Source organism: Chionomys nivalis, chromosome 2 (assembly GCF_950005125.1).
Source record: "Chionomys nivalis chromosome 2, mChiNiv1.1, whole genome shotgun sequence".
Lineage (NCBI taxonomy): Eukaryota > Metazoa > Chordata > Mammalia > Rodentia > Cricetidae > Chionomys > Chionomys nivalis.
Window position 1 is genome coordinate 81,883,312 of NC_080087.1, and position 10,241 is coordinate 81,893,552.

The window sequence follows — 10,241 nt, forward strand, 5'->3', positions numbered from 1 at the left end:
GACTGAGGGGATTTGTGGCCCTGGCCCTTCTGCAGAAATCCCTGAAAATCCAAATGATCTTCCCGGAGAAATGAGAGAGGGGCTTCAGCCTCTGGCCACGGCTTCCACCCCCCTGCCCACATCTCTGAAATCATTCGGTCCACATTGTTTGCTCTTCTCAAGCTGCACCCCAGGCCTACTTATTTGTCAAGGAGGGACCCAGTAGATTCTACTCAAGATCCATATTCCCCAAAGGAGTAACACCTAAGAAGAAATTAAATAGATCCAATCACATCCATTTATTGACTAAACCAATCCTGGGTAAAGAGAAAACTAGCTTCTGGGACAGGTGCCTAGGGAGTGGGAGGAGTGTGGGGGGGTCATTTGTAAAACTCATGTTCCTGCTCATCTTTCTTGATCACAGTCTTGTAGGCTTTCTCGAAGTCCTTGGCCAGGACAATGTAGCGGTTCTCACGGACAGCCAACATTCCACTCTAGAAAGGGAATAAAAATTGCACTCTTACGTACTACCTTCTCCACCCCCAGGGAGGCCACAAGGGGAAGGACAGACTGCAGAGAATAACACCAGAGAAGGGAGACATCTTCAAGACCCCAGGGAGGCCACAAGGGGACGGACAGACTGCAGAGAAAACACCAGAGAAGGGAGACATCTTTAAGCATCCCTGCTCAGACCAGGAAGAGAATCTCACTCACCTCCTGACAGATTGAGTTGATGTCGGCTCCTGAAATCTTATCTGGCCGGGCCACATCTGCGGCAGTCAAGTTAAGGAACCCTTTCCTTACATGATGGGGTCAGTTCTAGAAATGGATGCTGTCCTGCTCTTGTGCCACCTCCCCCCATACTCCCCTAAGGGTGGTGACTGTGATGAAGACCTAATCACTTTCTGCTAGCCCCCCTCCCCGACACTTCCAAAGGATACAGTCTTCCAGGTCTACCTCCTCAGAGAGGTTCATCTTACTGGTGATGGTGGAGAAAATCAACCTCTTCTGGCGACGGTCAGGGAGTGGGAATTCAATTTTGCGGTCCAAGCGTCCTGGCCGCAGTAGAGCTGGATCTAAGGTGTCTGCTCTGTTTGTGGCCATGATTACCTGGCACCGGGAGGGACCAGCTCAGACTTTTGCCATCCCTACATCCTTTTTTCCTATCATAACATCTGGCCCTCATGAGCAGCCCCCATTTTTCCCCAGTCCCTACACCATGCCGCCCCTTGCCAATCCTGAACCCTAAACCTTCACGTTGACGTTTTGGTCAAATCCATCCATTTGATTCAGCAGCTCCAGCAGGATCCTCTGAACCTCCCTGTCAGCTGAGAGTAAGAAACACGGTCAATCCAGGAGACATCCTTTGACAAGTCTGCACAAGATCCAGGCCGTGTGGGCACTACTCACCTCCTGTCTGGGCATCGAATCTCTTGGTAGCAATGGCATCAATCTCATCGATGAAGATGATGGCAGGTGCATTCTCCTTGGCCAGGCGGAACACATCCCGGACCATCCGGGGACCCTCACCTAGGTACTTCTGTACAAACTCTGAGCCCACCACACGGATAAATGCAGCTGAGGGCAGAATGACAAGGCTCAGAATGGGGACCATCCTCCTTTAGGGTCCCTTGTGCTTTAACTGACCCTGGGAATTCCTGAAGATGTTATTCTTGAATAAGTACCCCCTAATATCTGAAGAAGGCACAGGGTTGGGTCCCCACGTCCAATCATTGCTCCTGCCTCACGGTGACAGATAAGACGCAATCATAAATCTTATACATACATGTTATTTTGGGGACTTTTTAAAAGAATCAGAATATTAAGTACAAAACAAAAACTAAAAGCCCAAATTTCCAGCACGCATGCAAAACCAATTAACAAATCAGAAACATCCACAGAAAGAGAAATGAGACTGCTGGGCCAAGAGTGCTAAGTGCATGATTGCTCTCTGAACCATACACAGCCCAGCCTGGCCTGGGATTAGTAATTCTCCTGATGCAAGCTCTGCAGTGTTGTAAATATTAGTCTAAGAAGTGTTACATTTGTTTAAGCTGTGGAATATTTGTTTAATGATGCAAAGACATGTTGCATTCCTTTATGTTGCATTTGTTTAATCTGTAAAGCTGTATTACTGTGCCTGTCTAAAACACCTGATTGATCTGAATGCCCACTGTGAGGCAGAAGAGAGAAATTGGTGGGACCGTCAGGCAGAGAGACTAAATAGGTGAAATCTAGGCTCAGGAGAAGAGAAAGGAGAGAAAAAAAGGAGAGGAGGATGCCAGGGCCAGCCATCCAGCCACACATCCAGCCATGGAGTAAGAAGGAAAGAAAGATATATAGGATAAAGAAAGGGAAAAAGCCCAGAAGCAAAAATGTAGTTAAAAGAGAAATGGGCTAAGTCAGAAAAGCTGGCTAGAAACAAGCCAAGCTAAGGCTGAGCATTCCCAAGTAAGACTAAATCTCCATGTATATTTGGGAGCTGGGTGGAGGGCCCTCAAGGAGTAAAGAGCAACTAGCTACACTGCAGTGTTGGGATTATACAAGTTTGCCCTGCTCTGAGCCACTTTTCACATCCCTGGAGGAATCAAAGTCCATCTTTTTATTTAATCTACAGCTGGCAGCAAGGCCGAATCAGGTTTGTTTTGGGTCCTTCCTCTAGACTTGTTTCCTAGTAAGTGGACGGTTGTATCCTGTGTGGTACATTCTCCTGAGACTCTCCTTCCTGCTGCCACCAAGTAGGGAGATACAATCCATATACACAGGCCAAGTAGGAACTGAGCAAGGCTGCAGACTGGGGGCCTGACACTCCCTCAGGCCCAGACTTCACATCTGACTGAAGGTATGAAGTACCCATTCTCCTGCATCACCTTGGGGTTCACCACGTACTCTAACCTCAGGGCTGCTAACTTTGTTCTAAGCACATCCTCCTAGCTTTGTGCCCACAAGAAAACCCATCTCTGGAGTTATCTGGTATGACTCATTCACTCCAGTCCCCTGTCAATCTTTAGACTGCTCAGCCTCTGACTCCTCCTACCTACCCTGTCCTGCATCCCCCTCCCTGCCCTCCTGTCAATCTTTAGAATGCTCAGCCTCTGACCCCTCCCACCTACCCTGGAACAATCTCCTGCTTAGTGGCTCACTCTTGGCGGTCAGTCACCATCGCAGCAAGTGGATTAAGTCTTGTCTCAACCAGGACTTTCCTTCTCCACAGAAGATAAAGCCAGGATCTTCCCCATTGCTCCACCCCTGCACCCTCTTCCAGTGAAAAAGCCTTCACCAAATTCACTCAGAACAGAAGAAGCCCTCAACTTCTGACTGCTCTTGGCTAAAATCACCTGTCTGGATTGAAACTTGGGTAGAACAAGGACACCAGTGGGCTGCAATGGCAACTTCCTGCCTTTTGTACCTGCTCTGTAACACTATAGGGACATGAAGTAACATGGAGGGACCTGGGGGAGGGGCACATTGGAACTTCCTAAAATCATTTTCTCCAAAACCTTTATAATTTTATCATCACCGTCTTAAATAGCCAGCCATCTCCTGGAACCGTTTACCTTGCTTACACATTCCTGTCTCACTGAGCTCCAGGATCAGTGGAGTATCAAGAGCCTGTGGTTTGGGGACAGAGGTCTTAGCATCAAATCCTAGCACCACAGAAGCCTGCTGGTGACCCTGAACAAGTTATAACTGTGTTCTTATGTGAGACATTTCTTTTTCTACAGGGCTCCGGCAGTCAGGATTACAGGCAATGCCTGCTTCAGTGCCCAAAGCTACCCCTATTACAGGACATAAGGGGTTCAGGGCCATTGCCACACAAACAAATGCCCACCCAAGGGTCAGCTGTTATGGAGATCAGAGAAAAGGACAGATGGTACCACCACAAATCCTCATCAATGTGCCCTGGGAGGTTTGTGTGTGTGTGTTTTGTTTTTCAAGATAGGGTTTCTCTGTGTAGCTTTGGAGCTTGTGCTGGAACTCACTCTGTAGATCAGGCTGGCCTCAAACTCAAGAGATTCTTCTGCCTCTGCTTCTGAGTGCTGGGATTAAAGGCGTGCACCACCACTGCCTGGCCCTGGATCTCTAACACAGCTAAGGAAATACCTTGCAGTCTCCCTCAGAACTGCTTGCATTTTCAGAGTTTAAATCTTCACTGTCCTGAAGCACCTCTTCTATCTGCCTCTCTGCTGTCAGAAGACCTCACCTAAGCCCACCATAGAGAGCAGCGAGATCATGTGACTGCTCCTTGCCAGGACAGGACCTTCCCTCACCCTCTCCACCCTCCTGACCCTCCATCTATGCTGCACCCCCACCTCTCTAGGGCTCTCTTTCCACCCATGACCTTTCTTCAAGTTTATATCATGTTTCCAGCCAACCAGCTCCTGCCCAAGGCAATTATAATACAGTACAATTTTTCCCTCTAATTTTTTTTTTTTTTTTTTGAGTTTCTTTTCTCTGTGTAGCCCTCGATGTTCTGAAACTTACTCTGGAGACCATGCTGGCCTTGAACGCAAAGATTCACCCGCTTGCACCAGGCTTCTGAGTGCTGGGATTAAAGGCGTGCACCACCTCCACCTGCCTTAAATCTTCCCCACCTTAAACCAACTCCAACTTGCCCTTGAGGACGCAGATCCCAGGAATGGACACTTGATTGTTGTGGTATCTCAGGAACTAGAGCTACCAGCACATGGCAAACACTCAGCAAATGGCCAGTGTGGTTCCAGTGCTCATTTCCAAAAGGTGCACACAGCTTCCCAAGAAGAGCAGAGCATTGCAGACATCTAGTGTGCATTGTGATTTTTATTTACTGTGGCTGTTAGCATTTTTATCTCACCTGTCAAAACCCACAGATACAACTAAAGGGGACAAACACCGATGAATCCAAATATCCACTTACAGCCCAAATCAAAGTGACACAGTGCTCTGCTTTACATTTCTGCTGGATGGTCCCTGTCATGAAATCTCAGGTGTGCCACAGTGAATCCACTGTTCCCCTACCCCAGCTCATCCCTCCATCCTCCAGGGTGAGAACTGTTCCTGAATTACCTCTTGCCAATGACACCTAATCCAGCCTCTGTGTGCACCCCTGCACTATCCGTCCTGAAGCACCCAGCGAAAGGATAGTAACAGGGCTCCCCAACCGAGTCCTCTGGGTGTCGGATTTCTTTCGGACTAAAACTATTCTCAACTATTTATAATCAGGAACCTCACGATCGCTTCAGCCTCACCTCCTTTGCTGCCAAACACAGCCCCTACTCAGCCAGCCCCTCCTCAGGAAAAAACCAAAAGCATGAATTTGCTCTAGTGGCATGATGTCACTAAATGAGTTCCTTTCCACCTCTGGTCCTAAATTCTCTCTTCCGATCTCTGTGCCTGACACACTCCTCCCACACCCCGCTTCCTCTGGGAACCTCTTCCTGAGAGTCCACGCAGGATGGACAGCACACCCAGGACACACTCGTGTGCACCCTGCGGACTGTCTTCTCTCTAACCACTTGCCGCTTTGGCTTCAGCCCAGCAACCGCCTTTAGAACCACTGAGTCTGAACCCACCATAAGAAATACACTGAATGGGCTGGAGAAATGGCTCAGAGGTTAAGAGCACTGGCTGTTCTTCCAGAGGTCCTGAGTTCAATTCCCAGCAACCACATGGTGGCTCACAATCATAAGAGGTGGACCATAATGAGATATGATCCCCTCTTCTGGCCTGCATGGATAAATGCAGACAGAACACTGTATACATAATAAATAAATCTTTTTAAAGGAAAGAAAGAGCCGGGCGGTGGTGACGCACGCCTTTAATCCCAGCACTCGGGAGGCAGAAACAGGCGGATCTCTGTGAGTTCGAGGCCAGCCTGGTCTACAAGAGCTAGTTCCAGGACAGGAACCAAAAAGCTACGGAGAAACCCTGCCTCAAAAAAATCCAAAAAATTAAAAAATAAATAAATAAAAATAAAGGAAAGAGAGAAAGAAAGAAAGAAAGAAAGAAAGAAAGAAAGAAAGACACTGTATTACTCACTTCTCCAACTCTTTGAAATTGCCCTATGGAATCAGGGTAGAGTTTTGGTTATTTGCTTGAGTTTCTGTTTTTTGGGTTTTTTTTGTTTTTTATGAAAAGTGTTTTGCTAGGTAGCCCAGGAAAATATCAAATTCTTATCTTACTGCCTCAGTCTCCTGAGTTAGGAATAAAGATATTTGCTAACATGTCCAGACAGACTTTTTAAAATTTATCTGACCTTATTGAGTCAGGGTCTCACTATTTAGCATTGGCCAGCCAGGACTCTCTATATAGACCAGGCTGGTCTTGAACACACAGCAACCCACCTGCTTCTACTGCCTGGATGATGAGATTAAAGGCCTGCGGCACCACACCTGGCTCATCAGGTTTTTTAATTTGGAGAAAACCAAGGCACAATTCACCTGCCTAGGACTGGACATCCCATAAGAACCCCACCACCTGCCCCCAGAGCCTCTATTTACAGACAGCACGCTATGTCATTCCCCACGGAACCAAGGTGAGGAGTCCAGGGCACACGAGCACGGGGGAGGCACTGAGAGGCTCACCTGTCGTGTGATGTGCCACAGCCTTTGCCAACATTGTCTTCCCACAGCCAGGTGGGCCGTACATGAGGACTCCCCGGGGAGGGTCGATGCCGATCTGAGAGAGGCAGAGGATGAGTCATGGGATCCCGTGAACAACGCCGAAGCCCGCTAGGCCTCTCCCTGCCCTCACCTCCTCCGCCTCACCTGCTTGTAGAGCTCGAAGTGTGTGAGCGGGAGCTCCACGGCCTCCCGCACCTCCTGCTTCTGGATGTCCATGCCTCCGATATCCGCGTACATCACATCTGGCTTCTGGTCTGAGGTGAGCATCATGATGCTGCTGTCGGCCTCGGGAGGCAGCACGTCCACCAGCGCGTTGCTGTGTTTGTGCAAGGCCACGGAGGCATTGGGCTTGAGCAGCTCCCGGTCAATGGTACTTAGGATGCGCACATAATAGTTAGAACCTTTGGAAAGGGGACAGGAAGGAAAAAGAGAAGGTGAAAAGGGCCGAGACATGACATTGCTCCTTCCCCACTCTCCTTAGCCCACAGATGGCACTTCCTGAGTTTTCACACTTCGATCCAGATCAGCCCTTCCTGGCCTCCAGTTTTGCCTCCTGCAATCTAGCCCCATGCTCACACTTCCATGTCTACAGTACTGGTCTCCTTGAGTTCTAGCTCTGGTGTCCCACACACTGTCTTCAGGATGTCCTTGGGTATCTTTCAATGTGTCCCAACACTATCCTGTATTTTTCTCTGAACTGTGCTGTTCCTCCTGGATCTGTGTCAAGGGTGCCCTTGTCCTTGAGTTCCCAGTCAGGACTAAGCCTCATACTGGATGGTTCTCTCCATCCTTTCAGAGCCCCTCACTCAGTGTGACTTTCCACCCAACCTCCCAAATCTATTCACCCAGTCTCTCCTCTGCCCTCACCTATTCTACAACCAAACCCTGCCCTCATTCAGACCTACAGTCTACCTAAGTCTCTGCATGAATTCCTGGTTACCAGCCTCTGTCCCTCTTCTCCAGTCTACTCCCTATAGTTACACTAACAACGCACAGCAAGACCTGACTATGAAGCTGGACCACTCTCACAACAACCTCAACTCCCCATGCTGCCTCCCTGCAAACCTACCCTCCAATCACAGCCCCTCAGGGAGCCCCCCACTGTCTTAAGTCTCCCGTTCGAAGACACAGGCTTCATCCTGCACAACATTCTCCCTTTACTCCCTCACAGCCCGTCCGCTCAATCCCAAGTGGTCATACAGCTTTATCCAGATCCTTGCTAGGCACATGGCTCAGGCCAGAGCAGTAGTGGCCAGAAGCAGGCCAGGGTAACGGCAGGGCATGGATTTATGTTCATTAACAGCAGCCACTGAACGCTGAGTCCTCAACAGAGCCCAAAGTCTTCCGACCTGCTCCCACTGTTTTCAAGCTGCAGCTCCTAACTCAGCAGCGGTTGTGAAATTAACTCAGTGTGGCGTGACCTTAAGTTTGTTTAAATCAAACAGACGACAAAGAGGCACACTACACACAGGGTAGATAACCACAGTTGGACTTTGTGAGAGATGAGGTCTTTCTATGTAGTCCCAAAATACACTAGGTAGACCAGGCTGGCCTCAAACTCACAGAGATCCTCCTCCCCCTGCCTCCTCAGTGCTGAGATTAAAGGTGTACACCATCACCTGGCTAGTGAATTTTTTACATACATGCACACATGAATTGAGAGGCAGAAAAAGACATTCCAGAAATAACATATTATCTACTTTTGGATTAATCAATCCTCTGGCCATTACATCACCCTATCTTGCTATTCTTAGTACATGACAATTCCCAGTTCCTGGCCCATGGAAGAATCAGGTGTTGGACAGACAGAAGAACCAGGGAGGTTCTCCCACCTGCCCACCCACTCACCTGTGGTCGAGCCCACAATGGCTGTGTTCTGATCCACAGCCTCCAGAAACTGGCCAATGACCAATGGGATGCTCTGGATTCGCTTTACTTCCTCCTGGGCGTGGAGGAATTCTTTCTTCAGATTCTTCTGCTCGTCTTTGATGTACTCTTCCTGGACCTCCAGGAACTCCAGCTCCTGCTGCAGCTTCTGGAAGCACAGAGCAAAGGGCTGTCTGCAGGCCTTGCCAAGCAGCGTGGAGGAACGGGGGCAGTATGTGATGCGGGCCCTATGCAGTATGCAGGTTCCGGGTTAGGGTTAGGGTTGAACACACCTTGTAGCGGCTGTACAGGTCTTCCAGGTCCTCAGGCTCAGGCCCCAGAAAGGACAGGCCAGTCTGGGGCCGAGACACAGACAGTGCTGGGATCTCATCCTGTAAACGAAAAGGAGAACCTGGCGTTCGAAGCAGAGAATCATCTCATGAAATCAGCTGGAGCTGTCTTCCCATTTTGCCGCCAACTCACTCTGCCTCTCGCATCCGACATAATTCAATTTCTCGAAATAAACAACAGGAACTGCTCGATCCCCAATGCAGGTTTCTCGTATCAGGCCCCTTAAACTTTTTATGTCAACATCTCCTCCCATCGGCTATTATAATGCCCTAGCTAGGATGCAGGTGTTACAACTCCATACCAGACCCCGCATCCAGGTCCCCTCAAGAGGTTCTAAAAGCCACATGTTTTTAAGGTCAGGTCGCATTCAGAGTCTCATTACCCAGTTTCCCCCCAAAATCTTTCATGTCAGGCTTCCATTTGCATTAAAGCCGGGCGATGGTGGCGCATGCCTTTAATCCCAGCACTCGGGAGGCAGAGGCAGGCGGATCTCTGTGAGTTCGAGATCAGCCTGGTCTACAGAGCTAGTTCCAGGACAGGCTCCAAAGCCACAGAGAAACCCTGTCTCGAAAAACAAAAAACAAAACAAAACAAAACAAAAAACAACAACTTGCATTAAGGCCAAAGGTCACTCAGCCAAGCCACAAATAAAACTTAACGCCTCCCCGTCCAAGCAACTGGGCCACGGACATACCTAGGCCACAGGGTCCCATTACATCATTCTCCACCAGGTCCAACCCCAAAACCGAAAAGCTATTAAGCACTGCTATCCAGGCCTACAAATCTGTCTTTTAAAGAAAGTCTTTAAGCTTAACGCCACTTTCCTCTCCCACTCTTGCTTGTTGAGCTCCGCCGCCCTCCTGACAACTCGGCTACCCAGCCAGGCCTCGGGAACACTCAAGGGTCTATACCGAGGCCTCTGAAAGCACCCAGCCCCGAGCCTGGTTCCTGGAAGGCGCTCAGCACCGACACTCGGGTCTAGCTCGCGCACAGAAAGCCAGATTCTCACCGCACCTGAACCTTCTCCACCAAAATGCCTATCTCCTCCATAGTGACCAAGCCGGCCTCCGTGCAGCCCGGCCAGTCACGGCTTCCGCTGACGCCAGCGGAAGTACTTCGCATAGAGCATCTTGGGAAACGTAGTTTAAGGCACGGCCAAGGCCTGGCAGGATGGGCGGAATAGCTGGAAGGGCGGGAAAGACCGGGTCCTGGGCTCCGCCCCCAAGGTGCATCCCTACGCTTTGCGCTGCCCGCGGGCGCGCGGGCCCGCGAGGCGGTTTGCGCGTGCGCAGCTGCGCTCACTCGGCGCCGTCTCGCTCCGCGGCAGCTCGCGCGGCGTAGGGATTTTTCTCCTGTAGGTGGCGCGGCTGCGTCGCTCTTGAAGAAAGTCTCCGGAGTTTTGTTAGAGGGATTCTCAGGTTAAGTTAAAACAGACCGGAGGTG

At 49.8% G+C, this 10,241-nt stretch overlaps 1 protein-coding gene across 1 annotated transcript; it reads right to left on the reverse strand.

Annotated features, from left to right (window-relative positions):
• Positions 1 to 263: 263 nt before the first annotated feature.
• Psmc4 (proteasome 26S subunit, ATPase 4) lies at positions 264 to 9,901 on the reverse strand. Its single transcript, XM_057762851.1, has 10 exons — positions 9,813 to 9,901; positions 8,741 to 8,839; positions 8,430 to 8,616; positions 6,726 to 6,982; positions 6,543 to 6,636; positions 1,390 to 1,557; positions 1,231 to 1,307; positions 921 to 1,089; positions 694 to 749; positions 264 to 473 (listed from the first exon to the last, which is right to left on the reverse strand). Exons 1-10 carry the CDS (start codon positions 9,846 to 9,848, stop codon positions 360 to 362), a joined length of 1,257 nt encoding a protein of 418 aa, XP_057618834.1. The 5' UTR covers positions 9,849 to 9,901; the 3' UTR covers positions 264 to 359.
• Between the last annotated feature and the right edge of the window lie 340 nt (positions 9,902 to 10,241).